The 24,648-nt window shown below is 43.3% G+C and overlaps 2 protein-coding genes and 1 long non-coding RNA gene across 3 annotated transcripts; 1 reads left to right on the top strand and 2 right to left on the bottom strand.

Annotated features, from left to right (window-relative positions):
• Positions 1 to 317: 317 nt before the first annotated feature.
• On the bottom strand, positions 318 to 3,349 carry LOC124688334. Its single transcript, XR_006998490.1, has 3 exons — positions 3,156 to 3,349; positions 2,990 to 3,049; positions 318 to 769 (listed from the first exon to the last, which is right to left on the bottom strand). It is a non-coding gene; the product is annotated as an uncharacterized LOC124688334 (long non-coding RNA).
• Positions 3,350 to 4,994: 1,645 nt separating this feature from the next.
• On the top strand, positions 4,995 to 8,325 carry LOC124690655. Its single transcript, XM_047224015.1, has 5 exons — positions 4,995 to 5,040; positions 5,379 to 5,786; positions 7,010 to 7,092; positions 7,283 to 7,429; positions 7,956 to 8,325. The coding sequence occupies exons 1-5, from the start codon at positions 4,995 to 4,997 to the stop codon at positions 7,971 to 7,973; spliced, it is 702 nt and encodes a 233-aa protein (XP_047079971.1). The 3' UTR covers positions 7,974 to 8,325.
• A 3,083-nt stretch (positions 8,326 to 11,408) lies between these two features.
• Positions 11,409 to 17,154, bottom strand: LOC124693135 (cullin-1-like). The gene is made up of 13 exons (XM_047226589.1): positions 17,117 to 17,154; positions 15,897 to 16,082; positions 15,754 to 15,801; positions 15,453 to 15,656; positions 15,290 to 15,367; positions 15,013 to 15,093; positions 14,864 to 14,926; positions 14,113 to 14,148; positions 13,970 to 14,002; positions 13,660 to 13,742; positions 13,050 to 13,223; positions 12,748 to 12,900; positions 11,409 to 11,896 (listed from the first exon to the last, which is right to left on the bottom strand). Exons 2-10 carry the CDS (start codon positions 16,068 to 16,070, stop codon positions 13,728 to 13,730), a joined length of 732 nt encoding a protein of 243 aa, XP_047082545.1. The 5' UTR covers positions 16,071 to 16,082; positions 17,117 to 17,154; the 3' UTR covers positions 11,409 to 11,896; positions 12,748 to 12,900; positions 13,050 to 13,223; positions 13,660 to 13,727.
• Between the last annotated feature and the right edge of the window lie 7,494 nt (positions 17,155 to 24,648).

Genomic DNA, 24,648 nt, shown 5'->3' on the forward strand with positions numbered 1-24,648 from the left:
TGCTAGCTGCATCGACCAACAATCTTAGTACAGAGTAGAATTTTAATACTAATAAACCACAACAAATCAAATTTGTGTATGTAAGTAAACAAAAGTTTATTTTTAGCCCTAAATGTATTTTGAGCAATCATATTTAACATTTTTTGAAATTCAGAAGGGATTCATAAAATAAAATCAAAATAGTAGAGTGAAAGTAACAACCAGACTTAACTAATTGTACTGAAAATGCATAACCATATTTGGAAGAACATATTATCCATTCTTGTTCTATTCGTCTTGGAAGGATCCATGAAATTCCGGCGTTCCAAAACAGGGCATTTAGAGCCACAAATTACATTTTATTTCCAAAAAGACGCCAGTGATAGCTCCACCAACTTAGCTACCCAGGTAAAGAACACACCTGACTAACACAATCATGTCGTGTCTTGGACGCTAGCTCCTTTCCGCCGACCGTATAATGACTAGAATCACATTGTTTTCTCCAATAACTATATCTTCTGACCATCGCTAGCATTTTCTCCAGTGCTTTGTACAGCCAGTTAGTCCCCCAGGAAGCAATACTGGAGATAATTGTTCGAGGAGCTAACAATATCTTGCAAAAATGTGCTGTTGTCGTAGTCACTGGAGGGTTGAGGCCGTCGGTGGAGACAGGAGCTCCCGGTATCGACCACTTTAGTGCATCTCTGGCACCCATCCGAAAAACTCGACCGCATTCAGGTCCTTCGATGAGGACATGTAGACATGTAGTACAACGAGCTGCCTTGTCAGCCTGGGGCAAATATAAACATCGCAGGGTTAGACCCTGCTAACACAACCAATAAGCAAAAGATCAACTGAAACTTGAAATATCAGCCAGGAACTAATTAGTGGCAACTGAGAAAGCATGTTGCTCGACTATGACCTTGGACATGCCGCTACAGCCAAAATCGAACCCACCAATAAAATTGTTCAAGCCGACAAAGAGATCACCGATGGCCAGTCCATCACATATACCCACTCGCTTTATTGGTATTTGGATGTCCTTGAAGTACTTGGAAGGTTTGTTTCAAATTGTCAAGAAACAAATATTTTTTAGGCACACTCCTTATTTCTACATATACCCACTTCCGCAGACAAACAATACAAATCACATTAGGGGCAACATATGTGCTCTCATTAGACCGAATTTCTCTTGCTCCGAAGCCATCCACCGCCCACCCAATATCAAGCAAAGTTTTAGAAGCAGTGTCTCGCCTATAGCTATTGGCCTACTACAAAAATGGCAAAACGTAAATGACTAAATAGCACGTTATGCAACTAATGGAAATGCATGGGGATGAATCAAAATCATAATTCAATGGCAGTCATACAGTGATGAACAGTCAAGAGGAAGAAACTAATCATATTTCAATGTAAATTATGTCAAAGATAAACGTGAATCTTAAGCAAAAATAATGATACAGATCTTCCTAATAGAATCAAATGCTGGGCAATAAACATAAATGATGTTTGTTTGAATTTGCCATAAAGATAAGCTGAATTTGTAAGACACGGCAGGGACCAGAAACCCAAAAAATAGTTTTTTTTTAATAGGACGGTATGCAACTAATGGAAAAGCATGCGGATGAATCAAAATCATAATTCATTGGCAGTCATACAGTGATGAACAGTCAAGAAGAAGAAACTAATCATATTTCAAAGCATAGCTCTGAAAACAGGAAATTATGTCGAAGGTAAACATGAATCTTAAGAAAAAATAATGATACGGATTTTCCTAATAGAATCAAATGCTGGGCAGTAAACATAAATTATGTTTGTTTGAATTTGCCAGAAAGATAAGCTGAATTTGTAAGACACACTAGGGATCACAAAACCACACAAATAGTATTTTTTTCAAATAGCATGTTATGCAATGTATGGAAAAGCATGCAGATGAATCAAAATCATAATTCAATAGCAGTCATACAGTGATGAACAGTCAAGAAGAAGAAACTAATTATCATATTTCAATGCATAGCTCTGAAAGACACGAAATTATGTCAAAGATAAACATGAACCTTAAGCAAAGATAATGATACGGATCTTCCTAATAGAATCAAATGCTGGTAGTAAACATAAATTATGTTTGTTTGAATTTGCCAGAAAGAAAAGCTGAATTTGTAAGACACGGTAGGGATCAAAACCCCACAAATAGTATTTTTCAGTAAAAAATGATTGATTCATTCCAATGGCGACATGTAGAAGGTGGACCAAACTTTTTTATATATTTAAATGAAAAGAGCGAATCGTAAACTTAAAACCAAGCCGTATAAAACTTGAAGCTTTAGCGACAAATTAGGTAAATGCAGGTAAGTGAACCTGAAAAATATGTACCTCCCAAACAAGCTGAATATATTCCTGAGGGAAAAGGCAGAATGGAGCTAAATTCCAATAGAAATAACGTAGTAATTCTAAGCTATTTACAAAGATGGTAAGCCCATAGCAGACAATTAGATCCAAGGTTTTAATTGTATCATCACATCATTAACTATTCATATAGACGTGCATCTGCAAAAAAAATTATGACATTATCCTGGCAGAAACCTACACTAATGCATAACAACACATCAGCAGCATGACCTATTCCACTGATTAATTAGCAAAGTCTATCTAACATAGCTGCATCTGCACAAAACTGAATCTTCAGAGCAAGAGTTCAAACTGAAAAGGGGGACTATAGAGATAGATGTAGGACTATTGCCGCGTCACTGGGCAGGACACAACGAAAGGACTACAAAAAGTGAATGTTTGGTTTGTCCCCATATTGCAAGATCAAGTCTTTTTATCCCATACTTGAGCAGAAAGATAAGAGCCCACCGCAAAGACCGAACTGCCAATCTAATACTAAACATGCCACTTGCAGATTACCACTTTATTTGCTCTTGAAGAAAAAAAATCATGGCTAGCTAACTGTATGTCTGTATCCAACAAACAAGTCAAGGAAACGGTGGTGCTGCAGATCGGGACGCACCTCCTATTGAAGAAAGGATCCACAAGTTGGAGAGTGTTCGCGCGGCCTGGTACGCATTCCCTGCAAAAGGATACGTGAGCCACCTCGAAAATTAATTTGCCCAGAGCTGACGAGGATGGGGAGGAGTACTTGCCTCTCTAACAGGGGCGGCCGTGCGGAAGAGTACCTGTTGGATGGGGGAGAGGAAGCGCGGCGACTGCAGGCTCTCCATGGAAAACGCCGCGCAGTAGCTTGTGGACGCGTCGTCGTCTACCGGGAAGCGCCCCGCGCGCAGCTCCCGTCGGGGCTTTCCACGAGCGCCGCCTGGAATTCGGGACCGCCGGCGAGGGTAGGGCGGACCTGGGGTCGTCGAAAAGGAGGGGGAATGCGCTGGGGCACGGTCGCACGTAGGCCTGTAAGTGGAAGCGGCTGACCACGGGGCCGCCCGACCAAGCCCACTATACTCGCTAAGTGAACGCCCACGGAAACGGATAGAACCGTGGCGGAAATTCACGATGCGTCCGCTACCGCCGCCGCCGCTGTGAATCATCGTGAGTTCGTGACCCCCTTCGTGGCGATGGAGGCGGACGTCATGCCCAAAGATATACCTCCGGATGAGTGTGGCTGCAGGCTTCCGCAGGCCCACGACGCCGCGCCGCGAAAAAAACGCCTTGTGGCGTCGCGGACAACCTGCTACACTAAAGTGGGCTTTGTGGCCCAGTGCTTCTTCGCCCGCTCGGCCCGCTACCCGCACCGCATTCCCGACCTGTCATCTAGCGCCGCCGCTGTCTCTCCGCTTTCTTCCGGCCCCGCCTCTGTGCTGCCGCCGTGCTCCGTGGGGTGCCGGACCGCACGATCCGCCGGGGCCTCCGTCGATTTCGGTCGACCTTGGAGGCGCCGCAGCAACTAGCCGCTCTGGAGGGCGGCGGGGGGGCGTGGAGGCCCGGATCTGGCGGAACCCAGGGTGGACGGGAAGAGCTCATCCTCCTGCGCCAGCATCTTCTTGGTGCACGGCGCCGTTGTCCCGTTGACCTGCTCGAGCTCGCACCCCTTCCGCCGCGCCGCCAGCGAGAACACCAGCCCACCGATGCCGCCGCCCGCCACCAGCACGCACGCTTCCTGCCGCCAGTCTCCTTCCCGACGGCGCCGGGGCGATCTCCGCGACGGCCGCCGCGTTCGCGCCACCAGCCTCGCGCTGCACGCTCGTCGCCACTGCAGGGCCACAAGGGTAGAAGTGGTGCGTCTTCCGGCAGAGAGGAGGACCATGGGCAGAGAAGTGGTGCGTCTTCGCGGAAGCAGGAACCTGCAAATCCTGCACCTGTCCGCGTATGTGCGGACGCAGGCACCTGCTTATCCTGCTATTTGCACTGGCGGCTCACGCGGCTAAAGCGGGCTCCTCCGTGGACTTGTCCACTTGCATCCTTAGATATACCCCACCGTCGCTGCCCCATCCCCATCCCTCGCCCCCTCTCCCTCAGCTCGTCTGCTCCGGCCGCCTCCATCCGTCGTCGAGCAGCTGGTGTCTGGCGAGATTCGTGGGGAGCAGCCATAGTCCGGTGAGGTTCGTGGGGAGCATCCGGCGCACGGCCATGTCAGTAAGGAAGAGCAGGGCGGCAACGGGTCCTCGTCGACCTTGCAGAACCGCCGCCCGCGTTCCGGCCGCCCGCGGTCAGCACCCTCCGCCACGGTCGTTGGCTGGAGCGAAACGAATGGAGAAGAAGCCTCCCGAATAGATAAAATATCGTGGTGGGCCTGTACCTCTTGGCTGCGTCACACGTTGATAAGCTGGCGGGCCTTAAGCGGGCGTAGCGGCCGGCCGCTAAACGTGATTGTATTTTACGGGAGAATCCGTTGTGTACCGTATAGCTTGAACGGCGTAATCGATCACTTGGTGGGCCGCCGTGGGCGTGTCCACTTACAGGTATAGTCGCACGGATTCTTCGGGCGGCAGCGGCGGGGATCTGGTGGTCGCCGGATTTTTGGAGCTGGAGGAGCGCACGCCGGTAGTTTCTGGAAACTGGGTCCAATGGGCAACGCATGTCCGAATCCCCACGATAAGAAAAACCAGCGAGGTAATAAACCCCAAAATATACATCGGGCGGAGCCGCACCGGAAGCAGGCTCAGTCTGGCTCGGTCGACCGATCCACGTGTAGAATTACTTATTCTACCCCCAGGGTGTCTAATAGAGTTTCTCTCTCTATATCTACACCCGGGTCGTTTGACCCAGCCGGATGAGCCAGTCAGCCTCCACCAAGCGAGTTGGGTCGAACCGGATTGATCCTACGGGTCCCCGACTATTGTATTTTTTTTTTTTTACAATTGACGGTTTCTTCCCTTTTCTGGTCGTGGGGTGCTGAGCTACGCCCCATCCATCAAATTAATCGTGCATGCGGTTCTGATTTGTGGCAGGCGGAGGCGTCGTGCGGCCGACGGCCGGCGGCGGGCGGCTGCAGCTGGAATTGCAGCGGTCGGCTAGGGCTGCACTGCTGATTGCGGCGGGCGTCGGCTATCCTCGGCGGCGTCGATTCGGCTTCAGTTCCTGTAGCACGCGGGCGTATGGCCTCCGATCCTCCCTGGCGATTGGAGGAACGACCACCAGCGCCGCTGGCCCGAGCCCCCCGCTGCCGTCTGCGGCTGTTCCCGCGCGCTTCGCGACCAACACTTCTCCGGCCGCCCCCTGCAACCAGCACCGGCCGCTCACACCATCTTCTTCGTTGTCGGTCTCCGGCGAGCTCCGCATCCCTCCATCGTCAGCACGAATAAAGCCCTGCATCCATCCATCCCTGCATCAGCTACTTTGTGTGCTTAGACGACAAGGTTTGCCGCTGTCGTTCCTTACTAATTTCATCAGAATTTTTGGTTTAAACCGTACTGCGTTTAGGATAGATTTGTGTACTTGTTAGTCTGCAGACTCTGGGTATGTAGGCAGCCGTGAGCCCTCAGTGGATTGGGAGATGGCTATATGGTGTTGGTGGTATTTATTCTCGATGGTTCGCGGTCACTGCTGTTGGTGCGCGTGCGGCTCGCCTTCGTCGTCGGAAGAGTGACTCTCTGGCCATGGTCTGTGGCCTGAATGGCTGAATTAATGTGGGCATGAGTGTGTACTGTATACGTGGGTAGTTTAGATTCAGGCACTGACGGGCTAGCAAAATAGACACTCTGCCATAACAAAATACTCCATCGATGATTGTTTCCACAAAGATTTGGCAGCTAATTAATAATAACCAGAGTAAAATCAAGTACTCAATTTTAGGATAAATTAGCTGATTTAGAATCTACTTTACAACAACCCGAGACACTCTTTTTTACATGGTGCTGGTTAACAGTGTCTCACAACGTAGAAGTTTCAAACAGGTTTTATCTAAACAAATACTGAAATTTATGGCATAATACATTTATGGAGTATTTTTGCAATTGGTACCTGCGAGTAGTTCATCACTTAGGTCTCCTTAATTACTGATGGTTGTGTTTTCAGTCACATTTTCTGGATCCTTAGCTTATATGTGGCATCAGAGCTGCGCTGTAATTGTTGTTTGTGATTTAAATCATCCCAAGGTGAGAGGCTGCTTTTGGTGAGGTAATTTTGATTTTTTATGATGTAGCTGTGTCGGTGTCCTTCGTTGCTGATTTCGGTGGTACGCAACCCGTGATTGGCTCTTGGATCTTTTATATTTTCCACCGGTACTCTTCACTACCACCCATTTCTACCAATTTGGATGAGTAAGTGTCGGTGTTTTCTTTCCCATTGTGCATCATTTTTGGTTCGCAATTGTTCAGTTTTATTCGCCATAAAGCTTAAGAAATAAAGCTTGAGATAAGTATTTCTACATAATTTCTTAGTTATTGGCTGCAATGGTATCTCCAATCTAGTGCTACGGGGCAACTGGGCATGCTAGATTGTATGCAAAATTTGAATTGCTATTATGAAATGCATACTGGTTATAAATTAGGAATTTAAATCCTTCTACAAACCTGAATGTCTATTTCCGATAATCCTTCTACATGGGATTTTTATTTATGGCATTTTTTTTTTATTGCAGAGCAACGAGGGTTGCTAGCATTCAATTCGGGAGATGATGGTGCTCAAGTTGGCTCGGGCAGAAAGCACACTGAAATTCTGATGGTGCAGTTTGGGAATGAATCGATATTTCTTTCAGTTAGATGTCATAGGAAAATTATTCAGTAATCTTATTTGCAAACCCTTCAAAGAGGAAATTTGTTGTCGTATGGTACTTGGAAATCCATTTATTATGTTCCCTTCCGTTAAAAAAAAAAGAGTTGATTCGTAAATTTTACCTAACCCCCATGTGTAGGTCTGGCATGCAAGGAAGGTCAATAACAAATTTGTTATCGCCTGGTGGCTGTGGGTGGCATCGGTATCGTGCTCAGCTGCGCGCAGCCTCGGCACTACTTTGGGCCCTTTCATGGCGGTGGAGCATGCCTGTGGGCTTCGATTTAAGGTACGGTGGCTGCTTGTTTCTTTCTAGTCGCTTCTTTATTCAGAACTAGCAAAGAGGACAAGTTCTTGAATGAACTGAAGCATGTTAAACCAATTTGATAAATTGGTTTTCAAGGCACTACTCCAAATTATTATGTTATCCACCAGGGAAATACTTTTCTGTTCTTCAGTACCGCCCCATTTCTACAAATGTGGATGAGCAAGTGCCAGTCTTTTTCCCCACTGTGAATCATTTTCGGTTCGCAATTGTTCAGTTTTACTCGCCACAATTTTTGTTGCTATACCAAATAAAGCTCGAGATAAGTATTTCTGCATAATATCTTAGTTGTTGGCTTCCAGATGCTAGTGGGTATGCTAGGTTCTATGCGAACGTATTATTACATTGCATTTTTTTCATATGTTATTTGTTTTGGCACTAAATATGGGATAAGAAAATTTGCAACCCTGCATCATTCAAAGGCTCTTTGAGATAACGACCGTCGGCTCAAATGATCAAATACCAACTACTGATCCTGTATCACTTGCAGCAACAACGCTGGATGTAGAGAGTATCCTGAGGAGGGACCGTGTCTTGTGTGAGTGCATCGACAACAAACAGCTTCCCTCCCAAACCAAAACAGAAGCAGTGTCTCTCTTAGGCTTGTATGTAAAATCATTCTAATTATATGTAGTTCTCCATCAAGTATTTTTTTTGCGCTAACATTGTCTCGCAGCGTTTAAGTTTCTGCCACGTCGAATATTTGGATGTGCAAGTAGCTACTAGGATCATGAAAGTTATAGCATAGTTCCATTCTGAAGCCTGTTCTTGCTGGTCAGACTAATGTTGGTACTTGAGTGCATCGCGTTGGTGATTGCTCTTGTGGAGTGCAACTATAATGTATGATTGGTTGATTCTCATTTCCGGTTTTATGTATCATTGATGCTCTGAAGGTTACTGTTGTAGGCATCAATTGGGCTATTATGATATTCCTAGAATTTATTAGGACGCATACCAGAAGAGTGTGCATAGTTACGGTTCCAGTTGTTCATTAGGAGCTGAAATCTTAAATCGATTTGCTATGATGGTATATCAGAAAATAGCTTTCAGCCGTCACACATAGATACTAGAATTGAACTGTACCTGGCTGCCTTTTTTTCTTGGTTGTAGTACACAATAATTTAGCAGTTTACGTCCCAGAAGAATATATTCATTTGTCATTGAAGCTTATTGTTTTCGTATTTCAAAGTTTAGTTCTAAGCAACGAAGGTGATTTTGGTCCCTAGTCATAATCTGTTCTTTTATATCGTGGCGAGTCTACATGCCATTGAGCTAATAAGTTATGTTGCTACATCATCGTTGGTTCTTTTATTACGCTTTGATTTACTATGTTGAAACTGATTGATGCAAAGAATTCCCATTCCAGCCATGTTTCGCATTTGGCATGGTCCATCTCTGATGTTGTGTATGTGAGGCTGCCAGAAGTTGGCACCTATGTAATTCTGGGCAAAGAATTTAGAGCTACTAAAAGCATGAAGGCCACCACTGACATCAACTTGCTGGTATCTGGAGAGGTCATTAGAGTGAAAGAAGAATTCATGAGAAACAAGCATTGGTAAGTTTCAGCTCATGATAACCTGAAACTTGCCGAGGAAATCGTTCGGTGTGGATTAAAGTGTGGTATTCTTTTTTTTAACCCAGGTAATGGAAATCTATACGAGGACGGCTGGATTATCAAAGTCAAGGTCAGTGATGCAGGTGAGCTCAACTCACTGATAGATGACGAGAAGTACTCAAAATTCTTTGGAGGAAGAAGACGACAACCATTGAGAAAAATAATGGTGGCTTCTGAATACTGAGAATTTGCGCTTCCACTCTTGTAGATCTTTGTCGTGTGTTGGTGGGCACCTACTTTCAACCATCTGCAGTCTCAACCCAGAAACGATAGATTTGTATTGTTTCAGTTCCTTTGCTTCGTTGTCATGAACTCATGATTTCATCCCTAATATTAGCTCTGTCTTGATTTACTTGTAGTCAAATCATTTGTGCATATTGATGGTGATATTTAGTGTTAGGATAGGACTGCCTAAACAGACTGAAATGCTGCCAATGTTGTACTGTACATCAGACTAATACATAAGTGGCGAACTCTTCAAATGAATTTACATGCTGCCAAAATGGTGATACCATGGCACGCAGGCGAATTCATAATAGTGTCGAACACTTCAAAATCTTACAACCGAAAAGGAGCATCATAGGCCTGCGGGTTTTGCCATGAAATGTTCAGATTAGTCAAACAAGCATAAATCAATTTTTGGCACTAATGGCTAGACATGCGAACATCCAGATTGTGGTTTTATTATGTCACATACAAATTTCGTGCATGTGCACGTTTTCTGATCTCTTACGTCACATGCAAGTTTTACGTTGCTTTCTGTCTCTCTCTTACGTCACATTCAGCTTTTTACGAGCCCAGGTTCTGCGGTTGCGCGGGATGCTCGTTTCGGATGGAATCTTAAGTTACACAAGATTTTGATGTGCGCCTTGGCGCACGACCCCGTGAAATTTATGTCAATATTTTTTTATATACAGCTGTAAATATTGATAATAAGCAAGCATTAAATGAAGAGTGAATAATTTTCCGTTCCATTTCTCCAGATAGGGGGTATTCTGACGAAGAGGAACAAAAGAACACAACATATCATGTGGATTAAACACACTACAAATTATATGTGTAATTGGAAAATATATTACTCATAGGTATGGCATGGTCGTCAAACAAAGAGACATGAAGGAGTTTGCCAGGCGGCTTGACAGGGAGTGGGAGTGGAATGAGTGTTGAAGAAACTATGCAACAACGTATAATATAACTTTGCTCACAAATTAGTCTTCTCCAACAGCATGACTACAGGACGCTAGTACTTAGGGCATGGGGATTGCCCCTTGGACAATATACCGTGGAGTATGTAGGTGGTAAAATTATAATTAATCTTCACAGGTTTTACAAAACGTGGCGAACCACAGTAAATATAGACAAACATTTATATACAACCAGGGAATCATAACAAAAAAAATATTATAGCAAGAAAGGAAGGAATACAAAAATCATCATCCATATAGGCCGTAGGGTGCGTCTTGGCGCGCGATCCAGTGAAACTTGTGCCGATACACATAATGATGATAAAACTTAGAATGAACTTACGATAAAGTACATAAAGTTATAAACATAGTAGGAAATGCTTGTTTTAGGGCAGGCTTTGGTGCCCGTTCCCCGACTTCACACTTGTAACAATTTAGAAATCCCTATATTTATCATACATGAAAATCTACTATAAATAAGAGATGAGTGTAGAAGATATAACATTACGGCGGCTCTTCATAAAATAGTGAAGACAAATAATCATAAAAGTTAGTGAACACACTCAGCAATCAGAAAATAGTTTGGTTCTAAAGACAAATAATCATAGCATAAATGCTCTTAAGAACTCCAAGAAGATTTAACTAATGTTCTCTATTTCAAAGTATATGGTGATGCCCCTGATAATCTGTTTTATCCGACATGCTCTCTCGATAAGTGCATGAGTAAAATGATGCAAACTCTTGTAAAATGATGGTATTCCTAATCCTTGGAACAATTTCCTTGATCTGCTATAATAATAGTATAGTGTGTGGGTTAGGTTGATCTGTGGACCTACAAATCGTACTAACCTCGATATCCACAACTTAGTTGTCTACCAATGTGGCCATGCACATTCAAGACACACCATGAACAGTTAGTAAATTCTCCATCCATAGGAAATAATTATAATGATGCAATCTAGCAATGCATAGGAGACATATGACTGGAATTAGTTTCAACACTTACTACTCGGATGTCTTGGTATGTCAATCGAAGATCCAAATAGAGCACATCTTTTTAGCAAAGACATGCATCGGAATTTTGTCCGATGTCAATCGAAGATCCAAATAGAGCACATCTTTTTAGCAAAGATAGATAGCAACATTAGAACTATATAGATCCTCATATTAATCATCACTGGGAAATAATTCTTAAGGATACAATACAATGCAATACTCGCGTAAATAATTTTCCAATTAGTAAACAATAGTTATACGGATTGTTGCACAAACTGGATAAATGCAGGGCAATTCTCATTATTGGTGCCCCATCATTGCCTTGCGGTACTTCGCCCTCTGGCTCATAACTTGCTTCTATACTATGTAGAATGAAATATTCAGTAATAGATGATAGAAGATGTGGCCGTTACCACAAAAGGCCACTATATAGGTCTATATAAGTGCTAATCAGAACTTATATTTGTTAACTAAACAACCCAGTTATGATGCTGTGTCTCTGCTCAACCAAAATTCAGAAGACTGAAATAAAATATAAGAACAACCTGATTGGAATTTTGTCAAACACCCCATAGGAGCCAAACATCTGTCATACATGAGTCCAACGTGAGCATGCTCTGATATTCCGGTTCTAGACTACAGGAAAAACAGGGAACTGATTATCTTCACTGAAGTCTGACTTTAAGCGATAGGGATATGTATCTACTGCCTGGAGCATCTCTGAGCAGTAGGGATAACAAATGAAAGAGCTATGCAAAAAAGGTACATAGTATTATTACTTTTATAGATAATCTTATATATAACCAATTATTCAAGTATTGGCTCAGTAAATCCACAAAAACATAAGCTACTCTAATTCCATCTCAGGGGTTAGATAAAACCCAAACTGAAAGTGTGAGATAAATATTTTCTGCACTACATTTTTGAGAGTCTACGGAGGAATATCCTAGATCAGCAGACCATAGTAATAGCCACGATTATTTGTATACTACATTATTTACCCTAGACCAGCAGAACGTAGTAATAGCTCTAATGTTATATAGAAATATCCCTAATGTATAAGACTATATAAGAAAAATAGAGTAGCAAACATGAGCTACCTTTATTAGAACATTACACGGTTAGGGTGTGAGTTGTCAAAAAGATCTTTCATTTGTGCAGTCGCAGGGAAGAAATGGAACTGGTTTACTGTAGGTTATATCATTGCCACCTGAGTTACCGGATAGGAGTGATTTCAGAAAAATCTAAAACCTGCAGGTAATACAGATGACTACACTGCATCAACCATCAACCTATAAATATTTTTATATTCGCTGAGAAGTCTAAGGTTGGAATTCGGGAGTTTTAATCAGCCTTCTTTTGGGTTTTGGGTGTTAATCCTTTTTTTAAGACACCCAATGCAGTACCTAACTAACTGACTGGATAACAAATAATTAATTGTTGGGATATCAATAGATTCAGGGGCAACATGATCCAAAATATTGTACCTGAAACATCGGTGAAAGTGACCTTGCGCATGTATTAAGTAATGACCTCTGTATGACAAGGAGAATTGCCACTTCAGTAAGAGTAGGGAGCAGAGAACATGACCATCCCAACTTGTCTGTACACCAGTAGTAAAATTTCCATCTCTGGATTTCCTGGCGAAAATGGAAGAACCATTCATGAACAAAAACCTAATGGAACAAATCTGATATTCATCGCTTTTATCTAGATGCAGATCATGAACTACAATTTTTTTTTGTTCAAGTAAAGAATGAAGCGAATGTGAAGGTACATTTTTTTTTACCATGAATCCATAATACAAAGCAAGCATGGATAAATATCAACCAAAACGGTTGCCGTGGCTCGGCATCTTTCCCTGGTGTGACCTGGTGGTGGCTCATGCTCATTTCCGCTGAGAACGACTGCGTCAGGGCATCCGTCTCGTCGGCCTGTGCCCCACTGCGCCGAGGAAAATTGCCTACATAGATTGTATCATTATGGTAGCTGGTATGGTCATGAAATTCAATCTAACATCTTAGTTATAGCTTATAGCCATGCAGAAAAGAACATTACTTTGTGTACATCAATGGAATGCCTAGAAGAAGGTTACTAACAGAAGGTTGTTTTAACCAAGATGAGCCACAATTATCAAAATTCTGTTGGTTGCAGTTGGTCCATTATTCAGATCTACTTCTGGCCTTGAAAAAGATTGCAGTATTGACTTAACATTTCAGTCAGAAAATCTTTGCTAGATGAGATTCTGCGAAAGTGGAATAGTGCAACTTCTACATACAAATTGCAATATACCACACTGGGGAAAAACAGAAAAGGTGTTGAATTGCATGTTGAAGTGTGAAAAAAATGGAAACAAAGGAGATGCAAAAATAGATTGGAGAAAAATGGGATAAGGAAACCTGAAAAGACTATTGGAAGGTAGGGGCCAGGACGATGGCTCTGAACAGAACATCCCCTTGTGGCATGGTTATATATCTGCAAGCTGCAGAAGAACAAACATTTACTCGACATGAGCACGTATAAGGAATATTGCTCCGACTTTCAAGATAAGTAAGCATAAGAAGTACATTGCTGCATACACAGCTACATGTAAATAAGAAACAAAGTTGATGAATATTGCTCCGACTTTTAAGATAAGTAAGCATAAGAAGTACATTGCTGCATACACAGCTACATGTAAATAAGAAACAAAGTTGATGAACAGCCTACCATGTCATATGAATTTCCCTGGAAGTTTCCAGGCTGCATAAACAAAATCCCAAAGTCGGAAAAATATCTGTAAAACATTAAAAAACACTGAATCACTAATGCACCAGAAGCTACTGAACAGCGAAGCTATATCAAACACTGACCTGCTCCTGCGAACCTGCTACTTCCTTCCTCTCAGTCTGTACATACGCAGTGCAAAAATTGTCTAAATTGGTTAGATAAATGTTGTGCATCATGTGACTTCTCACTAAAAGTAGTTCTACATAGAAAGGAAAACATTGTGCACGATGAACAACGAAAATTTCCACGTACGTACAATCCATGCTAAACTGCCAATCAGCTAGATCATTTAATTGGCATATGAGATGACAATTTAATAGTAAAGCTGTCAAACATGTCCAAGCTAAATATACTGAATCTTGAAACAAATACTCACCACATTATGAAGATTAATTATGGAATGATATTTCGTTTAATTGGCATATGAGATGGCAATTTAACAGTAAAACTGTCAAACATGTCCAAGCTAAATATACTGAATCTTGAAACAAATACTCACCACATTATGAAGATTAATTATGGAATGATATTTGATAATCCACTAATATTGTAATAACAGTTCAGAGCAAGTGTATTACGGAATGATATTTAATAATCTAATAATGTCGTTTATAATAATCTAAATGAGATCCGGAACATCGAAATTCCTTTATACATTATTCAAGTGATGTATTAAGAGTCCTCACACTCATCCTTGAAACAAACACAACTAAGTCTTGAGTATTTACAGCACGGTTATTGCACATTTCTACACAAGAACATGAATATGCAGACGAAATCAAGGTCTAACACAAATACGATACAGAACAGAGGGGGGATACATAGATGATTCACCTTTCTGCTGTTGGCAGCATCAGTTACATGTTTTATCAAGGACATGCCCTCTTCATTGACATGCTACACAGAAGTAAGCATATTGATCAGATACAGTTATTTTATGGGTTCAAAGCATTTAAGCATATGGTGAGGCATTTATTCAATACCTCCTTAAATATTTGTGATACTTGAGACAGACCGCCGTCCATCTTAGAAAAGAGTCTATACATCCTTGACAGATCCTCAGTCTACAGCAAAATAAGATAGGCAGCAAATTTTAGTAAATCCATTTACACGTTTGAAGCATGCAAGGCGGAAATAAGTTTCCAATCAAACCAATGGGGTTAAAAGGATAAACTTCAGTTGCAAAAAAAAATCTCCATAATGACTTAACAAACATACAATTAGCAACAACACAATAATAATATGATAACTGATACAAACCAGTAGCAACTTTGGTTCAGTTGTAGAATGCAAGTAATGCGCCACTCGCTCTTTCTCTTTTTGTAAGCATTCCTCAGCCTATGCAACAAATAAGCAATCAGAAGCTATCCTTACACTTGATTGCATCTATCTATATTATTATAATATTAAGTCACGTGGAAACCTTGAACATGTATTCAGCACAAGAGTCTTCCAACATCCAGGTTTGTGCCTTCTTAGAATAGTAATCTGCAGTCCCCTTGCAAAAAGCTTCTTCAAAATCCTGCTCGTAAACAGCCATACTACCGCGGCCAATCTCAACATAGATATCAAGGACATCCTTGACAAGGGCACGGTCAATAAGTTGGCCATCCCTCTCATGATCAACCTGTTGAAGGCAATTGCAGGGCCAGAAATTATTGTAATGTCCTGTACATAGAATGTGGCAGAAGAAGGGGAATGAAATAGTAGAGGGCAAGGCGTACCATGTCAATAATAATAGTTGCCAGTGTTGTTTTTAGCTCACTGAAAACCTATCAAGGGCAACACAACCAATAAATAAATGTTCAAATCAGGAAGCACAGAGACTTGGGACAAAAAACATTATTCAAGGAACACAGAGACTTACCAGATCATGAAAGCAAGTCGTGCCGAGTTCTCTGAGCGGCAGAAGTAACTTGCGCGAAACATAGTAGCGGTCGAGGTAGTGGAAGAACCTGCTCAACCACCTGACCATCACCTTGTGGTTCTTCCACCTCTGCACTAATTCCCTGAGCAGAAATTGGCCGTGCTTCTCCTTCATTGAGGGTAAGACCTACATGATGACGAAAGAAAGTAAGCATCGCCTCATGATCACAACCCAAATCATGTTGAGATGCATGTCACATGCAACAATGGATACCAAATTAAGAGCTAAACCAACTATCCAGTACAGACCAATCCAAGCATGCAAGTGTAGTTAACTAAATACAACTTTCCAGCACAGCGCAATATATAATAAAAGAGATTTTTGTTAATAGGGGAGGGTAAATTCATCAATGGGGACCAATAGCCTGTCACGCAACAAGCAAATATAGAATTGGTCTACTTTGCTCCATCAAAGAAGAGTCATGACAAACAGGCAGTGCCGCATACGAATCCCTGAGAACTAACAACACACATTTAAGGAATTAATGAAGTACCACCACATGATGAGCATAATTAAAAACCGTATCCTGCAAGAGAAACTTGGCCAATCGCTCAAACAGGGGGAAATTGACCGACCCTATTTTCGGATAGCAAAAGAACTAATAAATACAACTTTCCAGTACAGGGAAGTATTATGAAAGCGATTTTCGTTAATAAGGCAGGGCAAATCCATCAATGAGGACCGAGATCGAGCCTATGACGCAACAAACAAACATAGAATACTTTGCTCCATCATGTCAGACGGGTAGTGCTGCATACGAATCCCATCAGCCACACGAGAAGAATTAATGAAGTACCACTACAGGATTATTAGCATAAGATCACCGTATGGGTGCAACAGAAACTTGACCAATCGCTCAAATTAATAGGGGGGAAACTGAGCCACGAGATTCATCGCGCTTGGCAGAAACATAGATGTGGCGGTCGATCGCAAAACCTAATTATACAGCAAGCAAAGTGAAATAAAGAGGCGCGCGCACGTATGGTAGATTTGATATAATCTTCGAGGGTCTTCTTGTAGCGCTCGTAGAGCTGCTTCGAGTAGTCGTGCGGCGGCTTCTGCGTGCACATGTTGAATATCGTCCCGCCGCAACGCGATTAGGTCAGATCGGGTTGGGTACCGAGCCAAATCGCAGGGGAAAGAGATGGATGGGAACGTACGTGTAGAGATGGATGTACTCCTGGGAGCTGAAGCTGACGCCGTCGACGCCGTGGAGGATGCGCTTGAGCCTGGCCACGCCGGCGTCCATGTCCCGCCACCCGGTCTCGAGCTCTACCGGAGGAGGCCCGAAGGATGGCGGCGCCGTAGCGAGCTCGCACGGCGCAGCGCGGCACAGCGGGAGGAGTCCTCGTCGGCGGCGCGGCGCACGGCGAGGGCCGTCGCCGCCTCCCGCAGCTCCCGCGCCACCTCGGCTGCGGCCGCCGCCTGCTCCTTCAGGTCGGGCGCGTCGCCGCCTGCGCCTTCCTGGCCTGGCACGCGGGGGAGATGGCGGTGGTGGGACTGGCGGCGGGCTGAGCAGGAGAGGAGCCGCACGGGATTGGAGGAGAGACGAACAAGGAGGGGATTGGGGGTGGGGATCGAGAGAGACGACCGGGAGGAGAGCCCCTGCCTTTTCCTCTCCTTCCGTGTGGAGGAGATATTTTCCACGGCCCGCGCGAGACGAGTGCAACCCTGAAACGAGCCGCAACCACTGACACGCGGGCCTAACTGACCGTAGGGCCCAAAGGCAGCCAGACGCGGGTAGATAATGGGCGTTGCATGTCTTTCTCTAGCACAAACGAACGGCTGAGATCAAACTTTGGCTAGTAACAGTAAAAATCCGATGGCTCACGTGCAAGGATCGCTGTGAGGCCCCCTATGGGGGGCATCGTTTATACCTTTAGATGCTACATCTTTTACGACGCCTGGTGCGCGCGCGGACGGGTGCAGCGCTCCGCGCCGGATGGAGTGACCGGTCGTAGGCTGGCTCGGGTGCAGAATAATATTCTACCCCCAGGGAGTCAAATAGCGCGTCTCTATATATATATATATATATATACATATATATAGAGCCCAACTATTCTCGAACCCCCCTTAAGAGGGGTTCTAGAATAGCTATTCTCGAACCCCCCAAATCCCTCTTTACTTTCTTATCCCGAATAACCCCCAGATCCCGCTTTACTTTTTTATCCCGAATACGCCCATCTGAACGCCCGACAAAATCCCCCGACAACCCCGACCATCCTCTCCTACCTCCTGGCCGTATCCGTTTCCCACCTCCGCCGGCGGGCCACCGCACCCAATCCTCACTGGCTTCCCGCAGCACCCGACCCGCGCTCGGCCGACGCCACCCCCACCACCTGCCGCGCGCACAGCCGCCGCCGCCCCCACCCCCTGCCGCGCGCACGGACGCCGCTGCCCTCACCCCCCTGTCGCGCGCGCGCACGGACGCCGCCGCCCACACCACCTGCCGCGCGCACGGACGCCACCGCCCCCACCACCTGCCGCGCGCACGGCCGCCGCCGCCCCACCCCCTGCCGCGCGCACGGCCGCCGCCGCCCTCACCCCCTGACGCGCGCACGGATGCCGCCGCCCCCACCACCTGCGGCGCGCACGACCGCCGCCGCCCCCACCATGCCGCGGCACGGCCGCCGCTGCTCCCACCACCTGTCGGAGGCGCCGCTCCGTTTCCCTGTTGCACGGCCAACTGGCGCAGGGGACACCCCGACCCCTGCCCTGCATCTCACCGTCTCATGCCGACGGCGCTGCTTCCTATTTGGTAAAGTTCACATCTCCTACAACTTCAGTTTAGCTATTCCTGCTAGGTGAATTAGTTTTTCCAATTTTGAATGTTTTTGTTAACTGAATTTTGAAGTTCACAAATGGAAAAATGTGTAGTTCAGATATAGGCATGAAAGCTGTCGTCGTTGCTCCTGGTGCTTGGCCTCGCCAACGACCTCACAACCAGGCCCGTACCTCGCTTCTGCTCCAAACTCCGGATGGTGCTGCTCATAACTGCCCTCTACATTGCCCAGGTGAGGCAGTTCAGCTTTCTTCAGGTTCTCTAAACTTCTGGACATATTTTGCTGAACTTTTGGCAAACGAATCAGTCACAGTAGAAAAATCAGGACACATAAGAGTACCCACAGCATCTAGACGCTAATGTAGACGCTTATGGAGTTAGTTAGTCATGCAGCCAAGCGCCGACAACCTAGGGAGCTATTTTTTCCACTAGTTGTTGAAGCGCCAGACTCTTAATCTTGCGCCGATGCTAGAAAAACGGCAGGGAACTATGCAGAACGGCAGGGAACATTTTTTTACCACGAAGTTCACTACATCATCCTTGGGGATCTCTGCTGTTAATTGTGAGAAGCTCAATTAGGCCAAATAGGGAGTTCACTTTCCTGTTAAAAAAATAGTAGAAAATGCCCTCGCCCCCTCGGTGCACCTGTTAGTTTTAGGAAGTTCATTCATTCGGTTTAGACAGTAAAAAATACTCAGACAAAAAATTCATATGCACTTGAAAGTTCACAGTTTTTTATATGTAAAAGTTACAGAGATAACATACTCAGACAAACTGCAACTCACAAAATTATTGTTTTACTGTTGTACAGGTCCACATGGCCAGATGTTCACTTCATATATGTGTGAAGTTCGTCTCGTCAGCAAGCTCAAGGTAAGGAACACTACTTGATGAGCTTATGCTATATCAGAGAGACAAAGAGAGACAGGTGACGCCTCCAAACTGGCGTGAAGCAGAAACATATGCATGTGCTGTTGAATTGTCTATTTGATGCATATTCTAGCATGTCTTCCCGTGAGTTGGTAATCTAGAACTAATGGATAGGCAAATATTTCTGTAGCTAGAATAGACAAGCTAGAAGCCTAGAATATGTCTGTGATGCCTATTTGAAGCCAACAAAATTCGCCTGTGATGCCTATTCTAGCTTGATTGTTCCCTGGCAGTTTACTTAATTGATCTTGGAAGTGCACTCGTTCAAATATGAAAATTAGTAGTTCACTTCGCAAAGCCACGACAGTTTTATGACCTGCCAGGCTTCATGCCTAGGTCGGTCTGCTCCTCGCAGTTTTAATCTGTGAAGCTCACTTCTCTTAATTCGCGAAGTTCACATCTACTGCTATTTTCATTTTATATATTCATGCTAGATAGAATATTCCTGCTACATGGTCATCTGGAAAAAACATTTACTGATTGTGTGTATTTTGAGACTTGTGATGTTAAAATGTGCATTTCATTTCATTTTAATGCGCTGAAGTTCATTTCATTTCATCTGCTCCGGATTTCGCTAGTACTTTGCCACCTCTGTCGCTAGCAAGTCGACTGCCCCGCAAACTCTGAATGGTTAACATATCATGTGCATGTGTAGAGAGTGCAGGATACAATGCATTAGTGGTACTCATGTGGTTATGAAAATGGGTACCGAATGTCTGTTAAATATTTTGAATATGGGACATAAGGCTTTTCACTTTGCCTTTACTGTTTCCTTTTTTGTTTTGTTTGGATAGAGAGAATGGCAAGATTGAAGTTCATTTTTTCTCACCTAGGAGTTCAATTATTAATTTATATTTTGATGCATGTAAGTTTATTTTTCACGAAGTTCGCTTTTTTCTTTTCTGAAAGTTCATTCTCTGTTGGCAGAAAGTAGTTTCGCATTTGCGCATTACTTGAGCGGCTACAGAATACCGACGATGATCTCTCAGGAGCATTGCCAGGATGGGTGCAGTATGGGTGAAGTTAACTTCTTCTAATCCGTGTAGTTCAGTTCTCCATATTCAGAGCGCGGGTGTGAATTGTTGTTGGCTGCTCTCCTCATCATGTGCACTTTTTGCATCCGGAATAAAATCACTCTTATTAATAGGGAAGTTTGTGAGGTGGACTTTTGTTCGTTTTGGTTGGTGAGTTCACTCCAAATGCCTGGGGAAGTTCACTTTTCTCTTGATAAGTTTTTTGTTTGGAATTTCCTTCTCTGTTTGCTATCATTACAAACTTGCTTGTTACATGATTCTATGACCAACTTTTGCCATTCATTTAGTTGCTTTGATGTATGTTTGTTGTCTGAAGTTCACTTCATTCCCACCACGGAGTTCAGTACAAGTACATGGCAATTGCAGTTAATTTAAACACTATGGAAGTTAATTGGTAAATGTTCAGATTGTCGATGAGTGGAAGTTCGCTTGTTTTTTATCATGTGCTGAAACTCAAATATCTTGTGAATTAACTATCATAACAATCGTGCTTTGCGTATCTAGTTTTATGCTATTCCATATTTACCTGTCATATTTTCTTATATATGACCTACATTGATGCTGCAAGAGAAGTTTGAGTTTCTATCTTCTCTTTTGTCAGCTAGAGAAGGTCGCTTGGAATATCCAGAAAATATCATCTGGAAGAAATTGTTTAATTTTTTGGAAGTTCATTGAAACTTATCCTGAAGCTCACTTCGTATTTGCACAAAAGTTCATTTTTTATATAAAAAGTGTGGTCTGGATGTCAAGTTCTATTTGTACATATGTGAAGTCCTTTTTTTGGCACAAAATAGTTTGGAAGTTCACCTCAACTTCTTTCAGAAGCTCACTTGGTATTTGCACGAAATTCTTTTATGTATGATGAAAATGTGGTTGTGAAGTTCAATTAAATCAAACAAACGGGAATTTATTATTTTTCTACCGGATGTTCAGAATATTACATCGGGGTTTATACTTGCAGGATTTCGGGGAGCACCAGGCCATTCTCCTGGCCGTTGGAGTACATAAAAGTTCAGATGTGAGACCCCCCAACATCCAAGGTAATTGTGACCTAGCGCTCTGCTTCTCTCGTTATGGCCTATTTATTTGTGGAAGTGCAAATTGGTGAAAATAGTAAATTCGCTGTACACTGATTCACTGCATGTCGTGGAAATCCATCGCTGCCGGAAGCCTCAGCCTTGTGGTGATCTCCAACGCCACCACCTCAGTCTGGGTAAGTTTATCTTTTCCCATCCAGCCGAGCGGCCTACTGCACGGCTTAATCCAGTGGAACACTGATTCTGAACTACTACTAAAGATACATCTGAACGGCAGCGTGTGTGGCTTTCTAGCTCTGCACTACCTGTAGTTTAGAAATAGTGCGCAGTCAGTTTAGAGAGCTAGTGCGGGAAGTTCAGATATAAAAACTCCTGTTGGTGCTACACTATATTACGTAACCGCTGTTGTGCGTGATTTTTTTTCGTAAAGATTGTTTGCTAGTTTTGTATTTGAGCAAATGTTGGACGATTGCAGCACATACCAAACAATTTCACCTAGTTCACACATGAAGTTTACTCATTTTTGGTTGAAAATTCGTTTCATAGATTGATTTCAGTTAAAGCACATAAAGCACAAAACTGTGAAGTTTGCTTTTATTTAAAATGCAAGTTCGCTTGTCTAACACGAGGAGTTCATTTTTTTTTTGTCGCGAAAGTTTTGTTTTCTCAGGAAGTTCATCCAGTATGTGCATGAAGTTCATAATTATCGGGGTAGCACACTCCCTCTGAATAGCTATTCTAGAAGAACTACGTGAGAGCAAAAAGTTCAGAAGTGCAGAATTATAATTTCATGTTTAAACTACCGGATTCTGCATTTTTTTGGATCAACGCACTGGACTACTAGTTCAGTAGAGTGAGCTTCTATTTAATGGAGTTGGGGGAGAAACATGTGAGCTGCTTCTGCTGAACGTGTTTAAGTCTGGTTATTTACTACACCTAGTCAGCGATGTTTTCTTGTCTATTTAATATGTGTGCAGGTTACCATCATGTATTCATGTAGTCATCATTGTCTGCTTTGCAGTACGAAAATTGAATAGGATGAACATGGATATAGAGAAAGACCTGAGCATGTGAGCATATGGGTATATTGAATCTACGGAAAACACTATAGTGTTCCCAAGCAGCCTGTCATCCAGCACCAGTGCAGGCACATGCCATCGGGCGAGAATCAGGTTGGAGGAGCACGAGTGCGCCATGTCCTGCAGTGAACTCCCCTGGAGTTCCTGTGGACTTACCCATCCAGCCGAGCGACTTTGTGCATGCACAGGTGAGCGGCTTGATCCTCTACTTGATGCTATCGAGCGCTGATGGTGAACTGCTACTCAAGATGCATCTGAACTACGCGTGCGTGGCCTCCTAGTGTTGGGCTATCTAGCACGGTAAGTTCAGAGATTTAGTACGTGAATTTCAGAGAGAAAAACATCTGAACTGCTTCTCTGTGTTATTCTTTTCATACAGATTGTCTTTTAGCTTTGTACTTTAGCAAAGTTTCGATGATTGCAGCTCACGAAAAAATATAGAAGTTCACCTAGTTCACACACGAAGTTTACTAATTTGTGTTTGGAAGTCCATTCGTCCACTCGTTTCAGTTAAAGCACATAAAACAGAATACTGTAAAGCTTGCTTCTATTTAAAATGCAAGTTTGCATGTCCAACTCAGGGGGTACATCTTGTTTTGTCGCGAAGTTACCTTTTTTTTAATCTACAAAAGGTTCAGTTTATTACATTGACTATTTTTTCTCTGGAGTTCGCTCCATCAGCTATTTTGTCGGCAAGTTCACATCGCGCTCGTGTGACAGTTCACTTTTTCTGTCCGCCAGCACACTCCTGTTGTTTTGTTATATGAAAGCATTATCTTGTGTTTCTTTAGCTCTTGACTATTTGCCAATGTCCACTAGTATCCTTACGCACCCCTTTTTCTGTGTAGGTACTTGATCGAGCATATGCTATATCTAATACATGGAATGGTGCTCCGGTATTACTCTCCAGGGATTTCAACACTACACTTAAGGTAATTAACTAGTGAGCAATTTATACTTGCAGTCAAGATTACATTCGAGGTCCCTATTCTTATGTGTTTATACTCATTCTTAACGTTAAGAGAGGTCTATATGCTACCCAGAGTTCTCTTTACAATTTAATACTAGAGCAAAAAGGTAGAACTTTTGCAAGACAAAATAAACTTGATTCTGGGCAGTCCACTTTCAGTAAAACAAAACTTGATTTGTTTGGGAGTGTATTTCAAAAGACGAAGTAATGGTTGTTTTTTCTTTTGGAAGTTCATATTTATTTGTTAGAAAGTTCGGTTCATAATTATTCCGCGTAGAAAGTCTACTTCTGCTCTCGCCAAGTTCGGTTCATATTTAAGATTGTCTTTTAGAAAGTCTACTTCTACATGGTAGTTCATTTCAGTTTTACATGAAACAGATTAAATGCTCATAGCGAGTTCATTGTTGTAGATTGAAGTTCACTCCGTAAAAATGTGAAGTTCAATAGATACAAAAATAATACTAAAGTTGGCTTTGTACATACTTAAAGCCAATGCTCGAATAATTTGTGTTTACAGGCGAACAATTATTAGTAAAGAGTTATGTGACAGTGACTAACAACATCTTGTTTTGTTAGATAAAAACTAGATAAATACTATGGGGCTGCCTATCTCCAGCCAGGACAAGGACGTACCTTCCATTTTTCTTCACTTATTAGAATAATCGAGAGTCCACAAGCTATCTTCTATGGTGTCAGCAGGCATCCTCCTCCTGGGCGCTGGACTCGCATGGACTTCCTGCTGGTAAGACCCGAACTTATTTCAACGCTGTAAATGTGACTTGAAGCGGCAGTTCACTTAGTAACTCTGTGTAGTTCGCTAGTGGTGAACAATGAAGTTTAGAAATAACTATTATCCGCCA

Source organism: Lolium rigidum, chromosome 2, assembly GCF_022539505.1.
Source record: "Lolium rigidum isolate FL_2022 chromosome 2, APGP_CSIRO_Lrig_0.1, whole genome shotgun sequence".
NCBI lineage: Eukaryota > Viridiplantae > Streptophyta > Magnoliopsida > Poales > Poaceae > Lolium > Lolium rigidum.